The sequence below is a fragment of the Cygnus olor genome, chromosome 5 (genome assembly GCF_009769625.2).
Source record: "Cygnus olor isolate bCygOlo1 chromosome 5, bCygOlo1.pri.v2, whole genome shotgun sequence".
Taxonomy (NCBI): Eukaryota; Metazoa; Chordata; class Aves; order Anseriformes; family Anatidae; genus Cygnus; species Cygnus olor.
The window spans coordinates 2,835,501-2,856,579 of NC_049173.1; the positions used below are offsets into that span (position 1 = coordinate 2,835,501).

At 47.3% G+C, this 21,079-nt stretch overlaps 2 protein-coding genes across 6 annotated transcripts in view; both read right to left on the minus strand.

Moving 5' to 3' along the window:
• Window positions 1–50: 50 nt before the first annotated feature.
• On the minus strand, window positions 51–15,434 carry CDKL1 (cyclin dependent kinase like 1). The gene is made up of 9 exons (XM_040557891.1): window positions 15,136–15,434; window positions 10,544–10,665; window positions 8,160–8,232; window positions 6,508–6,598; window positions 5,546–5,746; window positions 3,504–3,586; window positions 2,921–2,977; window positions 2,043–2,198; window positions 51–1,103 (listed from the first exon to the last, which is right to left on the minus strand). Exons 1-9 carry the CDS (start codon window positions 15,301–15,303, stop codon window positions 996–998), a joined length of 1,059 nt encoding a protein of 352 aa, XP_040413825.1. The 5' UTR covers window positions 15,304–15,434; the 3' UTR covers window positions 51–995.
• Window positions 15,435–16,484: 1,050 nt separating this feature from the next.
• The window catches only part of MAP4K5 (mitogen-activated protein kinase kinase kinase kinase 5), an 89,389-nt gene continuing 84,794 nt past the window's right edge, over window positions 16,485–21,079 (minus strand). For all 5 annotated transcript variants that reach the window (XM_040557867.1, XM_040557865.1, XM_040557866.1 and 2 more), the window contains one exon: window positions 16,485–19,822. In XM_040557867.1, the coding sequence (XP_040413801.1) occupies window positions 19,735–19,822 (88 nt within the window). In that variant the 3' untranslated portion in view covers window positions 16,485–19,734. The remainder of the gene's footprint in view (window positions 19,823–21,079) is intronic.

Below are 21,079 nucleotides of genomic sequence, written 5' to 3' on the forward strand. Positions count from 1 at the left end.
TGTTTCTTGACCATCATTAAAATTTTATGCAGTAAACCACATCCCGTAAATTGGAAAAACAAGCTACATTTATTTTATTCAAACACAATATTACATTCTGAAGTTACACAAACCCCAACGTTTGTTCTCATACACATACTTAGGTAGAATTCCTGCCTGTGTCTGGCTATTGTTATAAATTACATTCATGAATTGTTTTTGATAAAAACAATTGTTCACTACAGGCAAGTGACTTCACTATTGACAAAAACAGCAAATAAAAATAACCTCATAATGCAAGGAAGAAACAGGCAGAGAAATCTCCAAAAAGACTAAAGAAAAAATAGATTTTTATTAATTATGTTCTCCTTCTGGTAACCGTACCTGTTGAGCCTTCCAGTAAGTGTAAGTCATTGCCAGTACTTTTAATACTGCATGATATATAAAGCAGTACACGAGACAGACATATCTTTAAAGCAGTGCTGTTTCAGCAGGTTTATAACTAACTGGACCAGTTAGGTAGCCTGGCTTCAGTCGTGGCTCCATAAACACGCACATCTGTCTTCCACTCACATAGGGAATAAGGTTACAGCTCCTTGCAGGATCAGTTACTTAGCCCCAGTCTAAAACAGTATAACTGTTCTGACACAGTGGGACTCTCCGATTTATTTGGCAAGGTTGCAGTTCTTCTGCCAAGTCTGAACTCCAGGCAATAGATAGGCAACGGAGTTCTTAGGATTCACACTGTAAACACTGGTTTGCAGTAATCCTGAACCAGTATGCGATCATGAATTAAAGCAAAACAAATGTAGTTTCCTTTGTACACAGAACACTGACTATCGTGAGCTTGGAGTGCATCGCTTTCCTTCCATTAGTGGCCCAGAGTGCGTTACTTTACAGGCCACTTTTGTATGTCATAACGTGTAGTAATTTAGTTTTCCACCCCATCTCCTCCTTTTATAAATTCTGAAGAACTTGAACTTTGAGCAATAAGTAGTTTTTAGTCTTCCATCCATTTAGATGTTAGGGAAATGGTAGTTTGATTTCCTTGTTTTGCAGAAGTACTTCTTGCTGTCCAGAGCTGGCAGAACGTTACTGCTGGTTAACTGAGGCAGGCACTGCAACTAAAGCAGAAGTTACACAGTGTGTATGTGTTTGAAATGAGAATAAAGCACGCACTTCATTTTTCTAACAGGAATATAAGCTATAAAACTATTTGTTCTGTAATCCTATACTTTTTAAACTAAGAGTCATGGGTCTGATGTTCTACAACTGGACTGCAACCAGAATAGCTCATTAAAGGTATTTCTTCCAAACATCCAGGGAGAAAAAAATACAGTTATATCCCGTGTCATAGAAATGGAAGAGGTGAGTCAGTTTGATCCAGGAAATTATATGCTCTAGCAGTTCTCCGTCCTGCATTTCCAACTTCCCTGCATGTTACCAGTGCAGTATTACAGCTGTCATGGGGAATGTAGATCATTAGAAGAAAGAACTGCTGAACGACTCTTATCATGGGCAGGATTTGAAGACTTGGGCTGGAATCTGGAAAGAGTGAAACGGCAGGGAAATATTTGCTTGGGCACTTCAGTTGCAGAAATGCCCACTGCATTGTCTAGCGTCTGGAAGTCAGTAAGGGTTCACATCCCATCAGTAGTTACAAATGGAACCAGGCATTTTTGCCATCTTGATAATCTGGGATTCAAAAGCATCAAGAAGATCCCAGAGAACTCCGAATTAAACCAGATGTTTAGCTGCAGTTTGTTCAGCTATCCTGCTATACTTTGTCGGGAATGCACGTTCCTAGATAAACCCGATCTTTCCCATTGCTGTGCTGCTTATCTCCAGTGACTCAACGGAGCTGCAATGCAGAATTCAATTTGTACTGAGTTACTCTTTAGCCAGGAGATTCGTTTTCTCCTTGGGCTAAAATTAAGATTGGTCCAGTGTGGGACCTCTGCCTCACCCTTAAGTGCCAGGATGAACAGCTCCTGGGAACCAAGAAAAGAAAACAAGTTCCCTCGTTAGACAAAGAACATTAAATACTACTATGAAAATGTTACCCCTGGCACGTGCTTCCGTGTCAGCTTGGCTGGTTTCCGAGCTGTTTTTTCATGTTCTTTCCCCGGATCTCCTGCCTCCCTAATGCTGTCAAAATAGGGATGCTGCAGCAGCTGCTCACATGTCTGCCTCTCTGCAGGGTCCATATGAAGGCAACCCTTAGAAAAGAACAAGTAAAGAATCACACAGAACACTTGATAAAAAACGTCTGCACAATTCCACCTACTCACAACAGCCAACAACATTTCCCACAGATATATGCCTTAATTTTTTAAATTAATTCTAAAAGTCAGGCTTTTCAGAGTCAGCACAAAGCTTGCAAAGCAGCTAATTTTGAACAATTGCCTCTTCTGACACAAGGCATTGACAGAAACTGAGGCTACAAGAACAGCTACAATTGTATGGTATAGCAAACCATCACGTCTCAAAAAACAGTTAAGCCTATAACTTTCATTTGAACTAGAACAGCTTTCTTAAATGGGAATCTACTGCATCACTAGCTGTGTTGTTCCAGTGTTCAGCGTAGCACTATTGAAAGCTGCACCTTAGTTTTAATGCGTTCATCCTCAGTTTCCATTTAGTGCATCTTAGTAGTGCAGTGCTTTCCACGCCCATGCTAAAGATGAGTGGATTAAAGAGAAGTGGATGAAAAGTCTTCCCCAAGTCCCCTCGAGCTCTATTTTCCTGTGAATGATTATCCAGTAGCCAAATCTCAAGCCATTTACCACCTGAATAAGACTGCCTTTGCTAAGTCTCAGCGCAGAGCTCTTCCGCTAGTCCTGGGCACCCATCTCTGGGTGGCCCTGCTTGAGGCAGGGGTTGGACCAATGACCTCCAGAGGTCTGTACCGACCTCAGCCATCCTGTGACAGCTTGCTTACCTTCATGAGGGCTAAAGCAGGGTGTGAAATACTGGGGAATTTCATTTCCAGTGGCTCCTGGAAGAAAAAAAAAGAGTGAGTGTACTCATATTAGCAAGCTTTTCTTTCACCAGGGTACGGAGGCCCAGCTTTCCATAGCAACATGACCTGTACCTCACCAAATGCATGTCGCTTCATGTGCTTAGCAGGGAGCTGACTGACATTACTGGGAACAGGTAGATCGGCTGCTGTGCCACCAGAAATGGGGGAGAAGGAGCAGAGATTAATTATTTGTTTGATTGCTTGTACAGGGTATCAGTTAAAAAGTCATGGGAGGGGTTCAACCACCTCCAACTAATATTGTAGCAGACATGCACAAAGTCACAGGCAAAGCTTTTGGATAGGGAAAAAGTTCTGCACAGCAACGGGCTGGTCAAGCTGAAAAGCAAAGCTCTTCCAGCTCTAGTTCCAAGGCAGGTAACCTGTACTCTAGGGAAAAACAGGCAGGGACATTTCCGTCCGAGCACTACGTCTCCTTAACACTGCAGATGGATTGCTGGGCAGTGCTAGGCGCAAGGGGAATACATCCGAAGGGAGCTCTTACCATGCCCTCTGGGTCTGGAATTCTCACCCCGCTGAAGAACTGGTTGGTGCTGAACACTTGCTGGTGCCTGGGAATAAGATCCCCTTTGACCAAGAAAAAAAAAAAAAAAAGTTAAATTGATTTGCAGTTTTTACAGCACCTGCGTTGAACGAGCTTATTCTCTAACAAGGCTGACAGCATCCAAGAGAACAAGTAAAAGAGATGGAGTACCATCAAGTGAGCTGACAAAGTATTCTTTTGTGAAAACATCCATCCATCTGGCACATCAGTGATTCCACAGCCACGTGTCTGTGCTGAACGACAGGCAGGGCCACACACCTCTAGCTGCCTGCAGCCACAACTGCCTGGGGCCTCATGCTGTAAATAATGCCAAGAAATGCAGCCGCTGGGAGCAGTTTTTGGAGCAGGAGTACCCAGCTGCTGTGCCTCTTCCACTCTCAGGCTCTGAGGTTCTGTGCTGTGCAGCAGTGGTCATTATGAATTGTGGTCACTAGAGCTGGGGGCTTTGAAAAACACATATTTCTGCGTATCTCCCCATGCCAAATGCCTAGATCTTATCACGTCATTGTTTGGGAAATTGCGAATTTGGATTTCCACTGGCAGAAAGACCCCTCAATAGAAGAATGAAGAATGCACTGGGAGGAGGTGGAAGAAATACTAAGGTTTGTAACCGCATCTGCTCTGTGCCAGCATCCAGTACCTCCACCGTGTGCCGGCTGAACTGGAGAGGTGTGACAGCGCGTGGGAATGTGTTCAGGCATCATAGCTAGAGGGTGCTGTGCAAACACCTACCGGGATCTGAAACTCCAGCCACGCCACAGAGCTGTGCTTCAGCCAGGAATCCTTCCCAAAGTGTTAGGCAAGAGCGGATCAGCAGCTCGCTCCCCTGCTCGCATGGGACGCGATGGAGCTGCCCAGGCTGGGATGAGTAACTGGCAGGAGTCGCTGTTTGTTTTGGACGTGGCCGCACGGCAGCGTGGGCACACGTTGTTGGCTGGGCTCTGTCCCCAGGGAGGGTGAGCGGGGCCCTGCCAGCCCACTCGCCATACCAAAGCTGTGCTTCAGCATTTTCAAAGGGAGAAGATCCCTGCGAGGCAGGCTGTGCGCATAAACAGTCCTGTCTTTTCTGACTGCTGCAAGGGGACAGGCTGACCACAATTATTCCTGCTTCATTAAAATTTAACTCCTATTGAAACCCCTTTTGTGCACTCCTCAGGATGTTGTGTAGAAAAGGGCTGAAACGCAGCATCAATGCAGACATGCTGTAGCTTTTTCCCCAGTGCAGCTTCATCGTTGTTTTTGAAGTTTACAGCAGCTTGGAGCAAGCAAAATGTTTAAAATTAATTTAATAAAAGAACCAGTACAACAGCCAAAGCACCATAATTACACAGCTTTGGCCAAGGAGCTTTTCTCTGTTGATCCTGCTTCCGTCAACCACTTGGATCAAAAGAGAATTTCTGGCTGAGACCCTATCATTGAGAATAAACCAACTATAACTCAACTAACAGTGGCTCGAATGTATTCTGGAGGATGAAGCAATCAAACTGGGTTTCTGGCTAAGGAGCTCATCTGTTTATAGCCACTCGCCACCTTTATAGTTTTGTAAATTGCTCAGTAAAAAATTACAGTTCTCTGGTCATTCCAAGAATTTCATCTAAATAGGGGGGTTTGTTCCTTCCCACCCCATAAACAAGATGTTACACACCAACACTAAATGGAAGCAATGAGACTGGATCAGTTCAAGTGTTACGTGGATAACAGGTCTTTTGTTTAACCTCTGTTTCAAATCCAGAGTGGCTCCTAAAATTCCTTGGAGAAAAGACAAGCGGGTGGGACAGAGAAACAAAGTGTTCACACTCTACCAAGCACACAGCCACCAAACAGGCACCTGCGATGTTCAGCAGACCAGCACCTACTAAAGGCAGAGAGCCACTGGGTAAATTCACCTCCTGCTGGCTGATCCCGATTCCCACCACAGAGGAACCCCCTCCTTGGTGAGCTGGAGTGTGCCAGAGGCGTTGGAAGCCCCGCGGGACGCTTACCCAGGGTTCTGCGGATGAGGTACAGCTGGTCTACATCGGACTTGCCAGGCCACAGGGGGACCCCGGCCAGCAGCTCCGCGAAGACGCAGCCGATGGCCCAGACGTCCACGGGAGGGCCGTACTGCGTGTCGCCCACCAGCAGCTCCGGGGAGCGGTACCAGCGGGTGGCCACGTAGTCCGTGTAGTAATCGCTTGGCCCAGCTGGGGTGGGATCCGGGAGGAGAGAAACAAACAGGAGTGCGGGATCAGAGCGAGGCAGACAAGATGCAAGCAGTTGGGGCAGCAACCAGAGCACCTTCTGGACAGGGAAGAGCTACGGGAACGGGGTGAGTCACTGGCCGCTAGCAGAACCCAGCTTGGAAACATTTAGGGTTTGGGGAAATCAAGACCATATTTTTCTCGAAGTGAAAATATGCAGAGCTTTGCAGCAGGACCCCGTGCCAGCCAGTGGTCACTTCTCAAAGCCCACATGATTTGTCTGAACAAGAGCTAAAAAAAATAAAAATTAAGGGGGTTATTATGACGGAAAATGTGAAGACATTGTTTGCAGAGACAGTGCCTTCTGCCAAAGGCGGCCCTCCTGCCAGGGAACTCCAGCTGGGTCTCCAGCATTGCACAAGCAATGCAGGCAGCTGAGAGGTGCCCGAGCTGACTGCGATCCAGCTGCTCCCGCACCACAGCAGTGCAGCTGCACTAGCAGGGAGCTCCGACGCAGCTTATTTACAGAGGCATTCGGCTGTCTGAGCTAGCTCCGTGTAAACTGGCTTGGGAATTAGACCAGGCATCTCCAAAGCTTCTAGCAGAACATCCCTGTGAAAACGTGCCAGCCCTTATACATTATACAGGATGATTTACAGGCCCATCAAAGACAATCGAGTCTTGACTGGGGTTTAAAGCCTGAAGCTACACCCCATTTGAGCTTCACATGTAACGGTCCATGTAAGCAGCTGGCCAGCACTCACTCAGTATGCGAGCAAATCCGAAGTCACAGAGTTTGATGACCGAGTGTTTTGTTATCAGGATGTTTTCTGGCTTTACATCTCGGTGGATGCACTGGAAACAAACAACAAACGGACAAAAAAAACACACCCGCGGTTAGAAGCAAGTATTTAACGTGGCCCTTGGATAAATAACCTCTTCATTCAGCCACACACCCCGTGCAAATTGTGCCATGAATGTTAACCACGCAATCATTTCTGCTGAGAGAGGAGATGAAAGGATTTCTTAACAGCAGCTAAAGTCACGTCCTGCTGGGCACGGCAGTTACCTCGCCTGTACCCCGTGCTCGGGATGAGACACCGTGCAGGCTCCCAGCCTCGACTGCACAGATCTTTATCACCTGGACGGTACCGGCTGAGCTCCCTGGCACCAGCTGGGAATCAGCTAGCAGGAGGAGCGAGGTTTACAGAGCAAGGGTTGTCGTGTTCCTTAACCTGGCTCGCTAGAAATCAGCCCACCTTATGCGGGTTTGTATAACACACTCCTAATGAGGGGCTCAGTGTTTATGTATTGGTGGAGGGATCCTGATGAGAGGAGCTGTTGTGCGTGGGGCTCCATGGGATCAGTTCCTCAGTCAAGTCCAGGAACTGATTTAATGATTATCTAGTGGACAAGCAAAGGATTTCGCTGGCAAAGCAAACACCTTGGGCTTTTCCTAGCTGAGCTGCTGGTAAATTACTGTGTCTGCTCCTGAGGACTGAAGTGCTCCTTGTTAAACCAGTGCCACAGAGTTCCAGAAAAGGGCAACTGCATAAAAACTCATTACCTGTGATGTACAGCAGGTCAGACTGCAGCATCTAATTGTTTCCTTGGCTTTAAAACTCCACTAAATCTTTCAGACTGAGAGAGGGAACAGAAAGAAGCAGCAAAACAACAAATCCTGGAAGCAGGACAGACCTATGACCAAGTTCCTGTGTCTCAGCCGGACATAATTTGTCGAGCAAAGACAAAACACCCATTCCAGAGCAATCTCCTGCCAGCCTCCTAAACCTCAAACACTGGCAGATAAACAAAACCAAAGACAACTAACTACAGCTCAGTTTGCCTAATGGACTTCTCCAAAAGGCTCCTTTCCTTCCCTGCCTCTTAAAGCGTCCCCACAGCATTCTGCAAAATTCTTGCCATGCACAGAGCTCACATCTCCCTCCAGAAAGCAGGGGAGGGGTTGTACAACTGTTCTACTGCATCTGATTTTTGAAACCTCTTAACTGGTGACAGGATTCAATTCCTATGACTATCAGCAGAGGGACTTTCCGTGACACCAGTAGGAGTTTGCTCAGGTCTGAGCTGGTGAGACATTAAGCCAGTTTTCTAAACATCAGCTGTAATGCACGACACACGGAACATGTAAGGATATATTCTTGTTCAGCCTGGAAGCTGGTCTAAGGTCACGAGTGCAAATCATTTCTCGACAGCAAACCCAAGGGACCTGCACGACAATAAATGCAGCTGTTGTGGGTGTACACTAATATTTCAGATATGTGCTTTCTGTTGGAAATGGGAAATGTCATCTCTAACTTCTTCCCATGGACACCCCGTAATCAGAAAAACAGCAACAGAATATCTCATCCAAAGCCATGCTACTGCACTTGTTAGTGCTGTTCAGGGGACTTACGTTGTGTTTATGGCAAAAGTTCACAGCTTGGAGAGTCTGCCAGGTTATTCTCTTGACTAGATGCTCTGGCACCCTGTTATAAAAAAGCACATTTTTTACTTTGGTCACAAAAATAACTTCATTATTACCAGAAAAAGGAAGAGGAGGCCTTTGAGCGCTAAACAATCATATGGGAGTCTGAACAAACCAGCAAACCAGTCAGGGACCAAGTCAGAAAATGCAGAGCTGCATTTTTTTGCTATAAATGTTACAAGAAACACACAATAATCCTCAGCTCGTTGCTCTCCCACTGCAGGGAAGCTGTCAGGCCGGGATGCTGACGGTAAAGGCTGTTTGTGCCTCTTCCCCTGCTTCAGAGCTGCAGCTGAGCCCTGCCTGCACCTCCTCAGAGCGCCCTGCAGAAGGCAAAGCTCTTCTCTCAGGTTGCCCTCCAAGCATTGCAGGAGCATCAAAGAGAAAGTGAACACCACTTCCAAATCCAGTCACTGCAGTAAGACGCGAGGATTTATGGCGACTAGGAGCGTTGCAGAGCGTCTCGTACCACTCAGTCCCAGCCAGCATAAGCCTGCCAGTTGGTAACGGCGTGTCAATGCCTGCAGGTCCGTGTCCAGTCCTGTCTCGTGGCTGTGCTTAGCACCCACACTTCCTCGCAATCCTCCTGAAATGCCAGGGGGCATTTCTGCCTCTGCAGCTGCTCGGGGAATTGGAGGCGGTGAAGTATCCACAGCGGAGACGCATGCTCTGACCTGCAATGTTGTCGTGCCATTGATTGTGCAGAGCGAAGAGGTGCCCAAATGGGACAGGAAGGATGTTCCTACAAGAGTATAAAGTTCTACTTCGGTTTGTATCTCTGCTCCTTTCCTCCAGGGGCTGTCAATCAATTCTAAGAAAAAATGTATGTTAAAGATTCAGCCTCCTCTTCTCTTCTTTGGCTGCCTGTAATGGTCTTCAACAACCCCAGGAAAGGCAGCGTGACAGTCTTGGCAGTTTCACGCTCAAATCCAATTTTATTTCACATGTTTAATGCTGCAAAAATTCTGATTCATCATAAATAATAAATTTAAAAAAAATGCAAGAGGCTGGCTTTAAGATCCTCTCTGCTGTCAGTGCTGAAGGTCTTGTGCTGACACTGCGGTTGAAAAGCTTGAGGTTCCTTGCAGAAACATCCTAGAGTGATGAGCTCTGCACTGACAGCCTGAGAAAGGGATGACCTGGTCAAATTACCTGGAAACATCGTGCAAAGAGGCATGTGCCCACCCGTCTTAATCCCGAGCACAACAGACTTCACCACCTGCAGAAGATCAAAAGCCAAGCATGCAGCCAGGTGTTGCACGTTCACCCTGCAGTTGTTGTGATGAATGGAAAGAAAATGTGAAGCGTTTTCTTCAAAGAGGGTCACCCACGCTCTCTGTGTATTCCAGGTGAACAGGCTCAAACTGGGGTGGATGCTGCTGACCAGCTCACAAAGCCATGTGCTGCGAGCATGCTCCCTTCTCTCCCTTCTCCTACAGCTCCGTATCACAGAGAGAATAACAGGCTCTTGTTTACTCAACCCCCAATTAGTCTCCTGCGGGCAATTCATTCAATTCATTTAGCTTCAGGCCTGTGAAATGATTTATGAACTTCTGCTGAGCATTTCCATGGCACCAAGTCACGGTGAATAATTAGGGATGATATATTTAGTGGGAGTGTCGTTTATAACGTGTCAAAAGAATAAACCCTGTCCTGGAGAATGTTCCTTCTGCTCATGTAGCTCACGCTTTGTGCACGTGCCTGTGTAAAGAGGAGGCTCTCTGACCTTCCGGAGCTCTCTGAGGCTGTGCAGAGAGGTGCAGGCACAGCTCCGGGTAACTCCTGCCAGCCAACACTTATTCCTTAGCACAGCAGCACGCCAAAGGGCTAGCAGTCACTGCTCTGTCATAGGCATTGTCAGTGCCATCACGACGGACCGTGTACGTTTTGGGTGCTCAGCCACATTGCCCCAGTGCCCACAGCTCCCACGCTGATGTGCAGCACATGCGGGGAGCAGCAGGAAGGAGGGCTGCGTGCCCCTGGGCCCAGCAGCCCGAACCTCTTCGCAGCAGGACACGAGATCTCTCAACACTGGGGTCCGCTGCTGCCAAAGCAGCCAAAGATCACCCAAATGCTCGGGCTCGGCGCTCCGGTCGCCTAGGTGAGCAGCGCAGGAGCACTCGCAGGCTCATAGCAATTCTTTTGGATGTCACTGCTGAACCGCAGTAACAGACCGAGTCCTGGGCGCTGTGCTGAGAAACCTCTCCTGTTCTTAATGAAATGCCTCTGGAAACTGCGGAGCAGCAACGGGCTCCCATGGACACCCCCTGACTCCTCTGCTCAAAGCTCCCTGTGCGGGACAGGTCACTCACCCCCAGGGGTGCTTGTCCAGCTCGTGGAGCACCGTGTGGTCGCAGTACTCGAAGACCAGATGCAGCTTCCTCTTCCTCCTGAAGACTTCCAGCAGGTTCACCAGGTTGGGATGTTTCAGTTGCTGTAACACAACAGTGGAAGGACTGGTTAGTTACTGCATGGCAGGGGGGTGTTTGGGGAAAGGTGGGGGATGCGGTGCCTTCACCCACCAGGATCTCAATTCCTTGAGCTGAAACCTTTTGCAGAAGCACAGCACAACGTGAGGAAGCAGCTCGGCTGCAGCCCGACTCGTGGTGCTGTTATTTTAGGAACTGACCGTGGGCTTGGCTTCAGCAAGCGGCGCTTAGAGAAAATGCTCATAGACAAAGAATTCATCACGGTGCCCACAGCTATTCCGGCAGCACCTCTCACTGGACGTGTCCAGACTCTGCCCCACACTGAAAACCAGCTCTCCTCGGAGAACAGCCGGGGAAATCGCACACGGTAAGAGCCCCTAACAGGCAAACGCACGTTTAGGGGAAACCGAGAGCTCCTCTGATAAGCGTAAAGCAAGGATGTGGTCGCAGCTTCTCCAGTTTATCGTCAGCCTCTGGATGGATTAACCAGGATTTTTATCGCTGCTTTTTCCTCTCAGTTCACTTGCTATGCTCATAGCAGGGCTTCCCCTCCCTGGGAGCTCAGACAGATCCTTACCGTATGTAACGCCTGAGCACGGCAGGGTTTTAGCTGCACCTTCCAAGAGGTGAGGCTGGAAATTTACCGCACCGCCTCATTTTCTAGTCTTTTACCCACATCTTGGGGCAGGGCTAGGAGGGGGCTTCAACCAAGGGGTGAAGGCACAGCGTTCAGAAAAGGAAGCAGGGAGACGCCAGAGGCAGCTCAGGGATGCTGGCGTTTCTTTTCAGACGATGCACGGCACCGTCCGCTCTGCTTGCAGGGACGTGCACCACGAGGGCTTTGCCTGACCAAGGCAACACAGAAGGCATTTTTTAGCCCCAAGGTGAAGGATCACTGAATGCACCTTTTATTCAAACACGTCATTGTAAAAGCTCCTTGCAAAGGGAGATCCTTCCAGGGAGCTCACTGCCTCCAGGGGCACTGTACTGAACCCAAACTACTCCGAGCCCTCAAGCCAGCCTGCAGGGTATGGAACATGGCTGTTCAGTCCTGCAACTGGCTGCAAGGAGCTGATCTTTCTAAACAGCCTCTCCTACCACATACATGTCCTGTTCCTTCAGTCCCTGCGAAGGGCCAGGGCTCCTGCCCACACCGTGTAAACCGCGTGCGAGCGTGGATCAAACCCAGGTTACAACCAAGATTTCCTGACCGCTTCCTTGGTCCTCTCTCTGGTGTCCCCTCTCAGGGACAGGCAAGGACAAAACAGTTGCCAGCTGACTGTAACGCAAGAAGAAAGGAAACCAACAATAAGAGGAGACCTCCGGAAACCTCTGCCATTAACAGCCTGGTGGTACACTCGGCCTTCTGGAGAGACTCTCGCAGGAGCTGGCTGTGTTGAGGCACCATCTCGGTGTCCTGGCCATCCTCATGAGAGCATGGAGCTGGATTTCTGGAGGGAGAGAGCCTGGGTTCGAAGCACGAGGTCTGGCTGAGCTGGGGATGCTCAGAGGGGACACAGCTGTGGGAACGAGCTCTGGTGTGCACAGGACGTGCAGGGGGTGCCCCGGGAGGGCCGTGCCCTGGCATCGCCCCCGCCCCGCTCACAGCCAGCCCCCGGTCGGGGCTCTGCGGGCACTCAGGCCAACGTCTCCTGTACACAAAGGAACCGCAAACCTGCCCGCGACCGCAGCGGCGTCGCATCGAGCCGCACGGCGCTCAGACAACGAACAGTTTCTAAGGCTGTCGCTGCTGCCGGCTGTCGCTTGCTGGTGGCCTTGGGACACCTTCCCTGCCCTGCCCCTGCCCAGGGGGCTGCGTGGGCTCACACACACCTGCTGGGCTGGGCGGGCTTCTCCCCATGGTTACCACAGCTCCCGTGCCAAGATAACAGGGTCTATTTTTGGCTTCGTATATGAACACGGTGCGGCATTGTATCTTTCTCTCACCTGCTCTGCAGTGCCAGGGCCAAGGCCAGCGCCAGCCTCCCGGTGAGATGCAGCCACACCCCGGCGAGGCACCTCATGGTGCAGGTGTCACCTGCCAGCACTGCGCCCCTGGCCGGAGCAGCGTACCGCAGCATCCGTCCCACGAACCAGACGCCCGGTTCTCCGCAGGGCTGCGAGCTGCCCCCTCCGTACTGCACCATGTCAGCCCGCGGCATCTACAATTCACCCGTCTGGGCACAGCAGGCATCGGGTTTCCGCAGTCACCGGTGGGGTTCGCACAAAGTCGCTCCCTTCAGGCGTTTCAGCCGGTCCCAGGGCACGGGGATCATGCAGGGACCCACCTTTGGCTCTGTGCTTCCAGCCCTGCACTCCCACCTCGCCTCCCACGGCTCCCGGCCATAAAGCCCTTTGAACCTACAAGGTGTTTGTTGTGCAGAATGATGATTTATCAGCCCTCCGTTCTTTTCTGATGAAACACAATCTCACTGCATCTTTGACAAACACTGAGTTGTTGCCTGAGCAAGGAACCACCTCAACAAACAAGCAAACAAACTGTTACTATTTACAGGGAAAAAGCTGAAAAGACAGTCAGCAGGTCTGCACTTGTTAAAATCAACATCGCCCTGACACAGGTCCTGCCACGGCTAGCCGCAGTTGTGCTGCTTTGTACCCTTAAGGGTGATGCATTTCCCATCTGCACTACAAGGGACTTCTGCGATTATTTTCCTTCTCAGATCTCTTAGATCATTTAAATCTTAATGCATCTCCAGCATCGCTTACTAAAACGACCCAGCCACCTCTCATCCCTTTGCTTCAGAAAGGAGAAAACGAAGGCTGCTTCTTCACATAACCTAACTGAAAAATAAAAATGTTTTTTTCCTAGATGATGGCTCTTCTAGCCTCACATTCAGGCTTATTTTACCTCTTTCTGTAGCAGGTAGAGAATCAGGCCTTCATATTCCTTTGGCAATAACATTTACATCATTTATTTATATATAAATGATCAATAAAAGACAAGCTGAGAGCACAAAAGAGATTTAGAGAGGAAAAATTCCAGAAATGCAGCAACCAGCTGAAACCCTGCACTTAATTGTAGATCTGAAAGTCACCTGGTTCCCAGCAAGCAAACCAGGGTAGCTCCATGGAAGGGAACATTGACAGCAAGGAGCGATCGACCGCTGTGACACCAACGGGCAGCGAGGGCTGGGAACGGCCTCAGGCAGAAATCAGTGACCAAGGAACTATGGATTTTGGGAAAGAAGTCGTAAATAAAACACAACATCTTTCTCTGCAGCTTTCTGTAGGGTTTTGGTAACTTCAAAATCCTAAATCCCTGACAGTCTACAAGAACGCATTGTGTCTAGGCAGAATTGCAGGTTTCATGTAAAAAAACATCCTACTGAAAGTCATTATTTCAAAATGTAGAATAAGCCAACACATTGTTAATATTGTTCTTTCATCGGTTCAGTGTTTTTCAAGCTCCCACTCTTCTGCAGGGAAGGGAGTTAACTGAAGATGGGGAGATGACGGAGGTGTATAAAAGCATGAGTACCCTGGAGCGAAAAGGGAACCCCCCCACATCTCCTACACAACCAGGGGTGCTGTGTGCTGCCACCCAGCATCGAGTCTATAACAAATAAAGGGAAATACTTTTTCACACAGCGTATTGACAGCTGTGGCACTCACTGACTCAGGATGCTATGGAGACCAAATGAATACACCAGTACAGAAAGAGATTAGACAAACTCTCAACAGAAAATGCCTGTGAGTGTCTGCTAAACGTGAAGCTATGGATACAGCCTCTGGCCTTAGTAACTTTGCCAGAAGCTGGGTCTGCGCAAGGAAATCTTACCCCATCTTCTCCTTTCTCCTGGCTTTCTCCTCATTTCTGCACACTCTCCTGGTCACTGCCAGCAGGGTGGGATACATGAACCCGGGGTCTGACCCACGGCAAACATGCCTGTGCTTTTACTTCATCAGAGAAGGAAACAGAGAGGCTGAACGTGCGACCCATTTTCCCATGTGAGGATGAGCTCTGTGCAAAACTGAAGACAGGATCAGCAGAGGCAAGGTGCTGCTGTGGTGCAGGCACCGGTCCTGCGGGCACTTCCACAGGAGAGCACCACTGAACCGACAGCCCCGGCGTCCAACACGCGGCCCCATCCTGCCTGCACACCGCAGCCCCCATCTCGGGGGGGAATCAGGATGCGGAGGGGTCTGCTGCCGACCACCTGCCAGGCACGCGGCCGCCGTCCTCACACCGAGGCACAACCGTGCCGGCCTGCTGGGATGCGTCAACCCGTCCGTAACGGCACGGTCCTCGCTGCCGTGACCCGTCTTCGGCACCTTGCCCTCTTCAGGGTCTTGGCTGCCCCAGCACCCTCGCTGCCTGCGGTGGCTCACTAGTGTCAGGTCGGTCACCCTCTCGCCCAGGCACCTCGGCCGAGGGCACCGCGCCCTCACAGCCCTGCCCTCGTCCCTCGTCCCCGTCCCTCGCGGCTGGGCGCCCCGCGGAGCCCCCCGCGCACCTTCAGCATGCGGACCTCCCGCAGGGCGATCTTCCTGATCACCGGGTCCTCCTCGGACTCCAGGAACTTCTTGATGGCCACGATCTGCCCCGTGTCCTTGTTGCGGCACTTGAAGACGACGCCGTAGGAGCCCTCCCCGACCTTGCCCAGCTTCTCGTAGCGCTCCATGGCGCCGCTCCCGCCTCACGCCGCCGCCTCCCCTCAGCGCCGCCGGGCCCAGGGCGAGCCCTGCGCGGGGTCTCCCCTCCGTGAGGCGGCTCCCGCCGGGCGCTGAGGGGAGGAGGAGGAGGAGGAGGAGGAAGAAGAGGAGGAGGAGCCGCCCCTGGGGACAAGGGGCCAGCCGGGAGCCGCCGCCGCTTGCTCTGCCCCCTGCCGAGGCTCTCCCGCCCAGCTCTTCTGTGGGGGCCTCCGCGGAGTTGGCGGCCTCTGATTTTTTTTTTTTATATATATTTTTTATTTTTTTTTTTTGCTCGATTTCTTCCCCCGGAAGAGGGGAAGCCCATTCCTCAGAGCTGGGAGGACCTGGTGCCTGCAGCACAGCCCTTCGCTGCATGGGGTTAGAGGGTGGGGGATTTGGGGTGCCCAAACACATGCGATGCTTTGAGTGGTCCTGCACTGGATTTAGTGCAGAGCCCAGATGTTGCATTTTGTCTCCCCCATACAGTTCGAGCACCTCAAGTGCTTGCCCCCTGCTGAGCTCCCACCAGGAGCTAGTCCCTTGCAGCGTTCCCAACTCTTACCTTTATATTACCTTTTCTTGGGCACCCATTTAGGTTTGTGGCTGCTTACCCAGTTCCTGATACCCTAACGAAGATGGCCTCTTATGGTGGCAATCGCTTCCAGTTGATTTGTAGAAATTGAGATCTGCGTAAATCCTCTGCTCCACGCAGCATTCTGGGATAAGGTTACCTCATGTTCCCACCACCCATCCTTTCCCCCAGGTCTTTTCTGAATTCTACTCAGAAAAAAAGAGGCACCGTTTATTTTTCTTCCTAAGCCACATCTATCAGTGATAACTCTCCCCGTGTTGTCACACACGGTCTCTTTTCGGTTCTTTGTGTACCCTTTCATTTTTATGACAATCGTGTCCCTTAGCAGAACTGTCCAGTCACTGAGATGTTCCTGGCTCTATCAGGACTTGCAATCAAAGTACCAGACAAATGCTGCGAGCTAACTCAACTTCCACCTGCTTGTCTGAGGAAATCAGCTGATCCAGTTGTCCCGGAGAGGGACGTGCAGAGCTCTCTCAGAGAGGTCCAAGGACTACGCCACTGCGGAAGCTCCTCAAATGAGAGGTCAAATCCAAACGTCATTCCCAGACAACCCATACAGGCCACACCACACCTAGGTATCAAATAAAGCATAGTTTATTTGGCATAGACTGAAATGAACTGCAACAGAAATTGAAGTAGAACAAAGCCTAGTTGCACAAACTGGAACAAGTGCAGTTAGAGTCTCAGTTACAATCTAATGCATAAACAAGGTAAAAAGTACATTTCAGAAAGTCTCCCAGTCTTCACTTTTTTTACTCAGAGACATAGTGGCTCACTGATGCATTGTACCTCTCATCTTTTGAAGAGATGTCATCACAAGTACAGTTTTATTTCTCAGTTACAATGAATTTGATCAGGAAATCAAGAGACTAATTACGAGCTGCTTTTCAAATACCGTTTGTACTTCAAAGAGCACTAGGAGCCTGTTTTAAGGCTTTCAAGCTGAATACATGAACCTTGTGCATCAAATAACTAATACTTTGATATCTGTCAAAAGAGTCATGATGGAGAGAGCAAGCTTTTGCTTAATAAACTCCAAAACCACACACTAGGCTTTCTTAACCCTGGCTGAAATGTCACAAAAACATACGAAGATACAGACAATACCAGACTAACTTAAACAGTCTAACGAATACAAACCACACTAGTCAGAGTCACCGAGACTGGCCAGTTCAGCTATGAAACATGCTAATCAGTTGTGCCATACTCCCCTAAGAGTAACAAGTGAGGTTTTACACTAGGAAACAGTATCTTGCAGATTATATAAAAAATGCCACTGTCTATAAAACCAGACCAGATAAAGCATTTCAGAACATACCATTAGAAATGCTTTAACAGCTAAAAAGGAAGTTTGATTACAGGAGGGCTTTCCTAGATTCCTTTTTTATGATTCAGCAAATCACCAGTCATTCATGTCATTCAAAGAAAAATACTTTCAGTTCATTATTTTTGCATGACAGTGTCCTGACCTAGTAGTTATTTACTCCAGTTATTCCCCATAAATACTCATATTTTATTCACACATTTCTCTACTCTTTGAGAGATCTTTAAGTCTTTTCAAAGATGAAGCCAAAATTACCTTCTGCAGTGAATAAAGTAAATTATGTGAAAACATTCGTTCTACAACATCTATACCTGGTGCTTCACTTTTTCTTCAAGGTTGTTGTAGTCTATGGGTTATACAATTTTAGAGTTAGTCACCAATCATTGTTACCTATAGACTAGGTCAGTACTAGAGAACTTAATTTCCTTAAAACAAAATTTAAATGTCTCTTTTAACACTGCTGATCCAATTACAGCTGACCACTTAAAACATTTTCAGTACATTGCTTGTGGGCTGATTTTCAAGTTCTATCTGTACAGTTACTATTTATTAAACCTTGATAAGGTTTCAGAACTGAAAAGCTTGACTTGATTTAAATATCAAGTCAGTAACAAGAATTAGTTTTGAATGACAATGCTAAGTGGATAAAATGCTAAATTGTGTGCAGGTTTGTCTTTTTTTTTTCCTTCCAGATTTTCAGAATAACGTAAAACTCCAGCTGTACCTAGTAACAAAAAGACATTACTGATTCATCACATGTGATGAATTAATTCCATCTATGTTAAATTATGAATCAAGTAGTCTGATGCCTAAGCAGATAACCCAGCACTCTATTCGCCAGGTTGCGAGTTAAGATCAAACCACCCCAGTTCTGCTATGTCAGTAAAACCTTGAGACAGGCCAAGCTGCCGTAACACACTTACCTTTAATGCTTTAATAAAATGACTTGTGAAGCTTTCTCAGGGTAGCAGATCACAGGAGCTGAATAAATGGCAGCAGACTGTAGGATTTAATTTAAAAAACCCTCCCTTCAAATTTTAATGAACTGCTACTGTATCTGCCTATGGACTGTGTTTACTTACATCAAAGCTAGCAGGTTAATATGAGGTAGTAAAACCAGATGCTATCCTGTAGTCAGCCTATATTTATATTTCATGGTACCTCAGGAATTTTAATTAATGAGGAAGACAAAAGGAACCAATGTGACTCTTTAATGGAGAAATAAAAAGAGAAAGAAAAATGCAGATGACAAAACAGGGAAAAGGAAAAGGTGATCGAAAGCTTTAATATAGAATACGGGTTCTTATCATATTTATTTATACTACACAGCTGGGGAATTAACCATTTCCAAACAACTGTCTGACCGAAGACAGCTGAATGACTGTACGGACAAAAAAGCTCCTAAGTTCAGTTATCGCTAACAGGCTCCCCTTTGGAATAGTATAAATAAACTATACGTCATGGGCAGTTTGATACATGATACTTTCATTCATTAAGGATGATGACCAGGTACAATTTCCATTTCACGTCACAAGGCTTATCCCTAATTTATGAAAATAAAGCATATATATTTTGTACATTTATATATATATATAAATATATATATATATATAAAAAATACACACTGCCGGTCAACTTAATACACATGCGCACATGCACACACACACATATGTATATTGTACACACCCACCCAGTAGCAACATGTCTGATATCAATATTATATTTTGTGTACACACCCTACATCTAGTAAATAAGAAAATCCCTTTTATGGCAATTCTGCAGGCAAAAAATCAATACAAAATACTTTGTTGTACAAAACTGCATTTTTACAAGATCAACCAACATTGTAACATACCCCTCAATAATGCACTACATCTCTACAAGAAAAAAAGAATAATCAAATCTTTATACAATTGTAAAAAAAAAACCTGTAAGCTGCTCTGCAACCTTCCTTTGCTAAAAGTTAGATACATTACACCATTCTAGCAGCAGATTAATAAATAAGGATTAAATAGTCTATTATACAAAGCCATACTGAATGGCAGATTTAAAAACAAAAAGCTTTGCAGATACTTTCACTTCCTACACAAAACTTTTTTTATTAAGAATAAGACTCAGTATAAAACAAGGAAACAGCCAGCACTATATCTGTATCTACAGAATATAAGGAAAATCCAAGGGAAGTCAAATATTTAACAGTTTATGGCACCTTTACTGAATAACATTATTTTAAAGGCTCTGTTTCCCTACAACTAATGAGTAAAGGGCTATTTATCTCTCAGCTTTTATTAAGCAAACTTGATATAACCAACCACACAGTGGCAAGAGACAGAACCAGCTGTTCCCAGCTGCAAAAATGAACTGATTTCCACCCTAAAACAGCATCATTTAGGTGACAAGAAAAGAAACAGTAAGTCACAGTCCTGCTTGTACTGAGTTTCCTAATGCTCCTTTTTTCCTCGTGTGGTGAATTCACTGGTATTTGCGTTAGGTTACTGTTGCTTAGTAACTATTTTCATGTCCAGCCAAGATGTAGAGATTGCTGTGTGCAGTCGGGTTTTCTGTTGGCCTGCTTTCCAGCACTACGACTCTGCAATCAAACACAAAATCCAAAATCATTAGTGGCAAAATATGAAGTGCATTGTTCCTCCTTGGTAGTTAAACTATCTTGTTGCTCACAGGTTTTTAAAGATTAGAGAGATATAGGTAACTCCTAAATATTCTGTGCATTTTATTCTTTAAACCAGTTACCTCCTGTAGCACCCCTTCTGTAGCAAATCTAAAGCAGAACGCACAAGGAACAGAGAACTAGAAGCAGCTCCTTGAACCAGAATCTACCCGTCAGCCGTAGACGTGTAATATGTTACAAATCTCTTATAAAATGGCGTACTCCACTTTGAAATAAGTTATGTCCTCTGCTTCTATTGGGAAGTTATCTCAGAGCCACAGTGTTGCAAAGAGACACAATCCTCCTATCATCCGCAGCCTGAGTATGTTTATACCTCCTATGTCTTATGGTGAGTATCAGCCACTAACCTAAACAGTTCTCCCCAAAAAATGTTTGTCACCCAGTGGATTTATAAGGAACACTCAACCCCTCTCAGCCTTCATCCTGCTGGTAACAGTCCTGGATGCTCCTCTGGAAAACCTTGCTCTCCTGGTCTTGGTACGTTGACCGCTGTCTTCTACACATCTGTGTTGTGCTGAACCCTGACAGTCACCTCATCAGCTGACAGCGGTGGGCTTTTGACCTCCTGTCTGCTTTCCAACTGCTTAGCTCCTGCGTTTCCCTACACCAGGTCCTAGGACCACATTCCGTCATTTTTATGTTGTTTCTCTCTGCTTTTTGTTTTCCACTTGCTTTTCAAATAAGCCAAATGTGCCATCTGAGTTGGATTTCTCAAAGGAAGCCTATCTCAGGATTAGTAGTGCACACACTCCTCCCATATCACATTGCTGAGATGGTTTTCACATGAAGTCTCACTCTTAACAGCCTCTGTCCCTGCTCTTCACTTCTGCAACTCAGTAGTTCTTAAGTGATCCAAGCCAAAAAGGTGTTACCATATCTCACTCAGATGTATGTCGTAAAACTGGACTGCTCTGTCCATACAGTGATGCAAAAATACAAAAGGAAGGATTTGGCAGCTCAATGAGAAGAATGGAAGAAAATGGCTTCTCTGCAAACCCGCACACAGCAGGACTTCAACCTTATCTCCAGCCTCAGAAACACCTTGGTATTTAGTACCAAGCTGTTATTGATGTGCACATCTTCCACAGAAGTTCAGACTGAACCAGACGAGACACTGCTTTCCATCTCTCTACATGTTCAGTACACTCCTGTGTTCAC

What these genes read in the sequence shown, in the direction of transcription:
- CDKL1 (XM_040557891.1), bottom strand. Translation starts at nt 15,303, where the DNA reads ATGGAGCGCTACGAGAAGCTGGGCAAGGTCGGGGAGGGCTCCTACGGC. An exon ending in CTGGACAAGCACCCCTGGGG is followed by an intron (nt 8,233 to 10,543) that starts GTGAGTGACCTG and finishes TTTTTATAACAG; the next exon opens with GGTGCCAGAGCATCTAGTCA. An exon ending in TTCCAGACCCAGAGGGCATG is followed by an intron (nt 2,978 to 3,503) that starts GTAAGAGCTCCC and finishes TTTTTCTTCCAG; the next exon opens with GAGCCACTGGAAATGAAATT.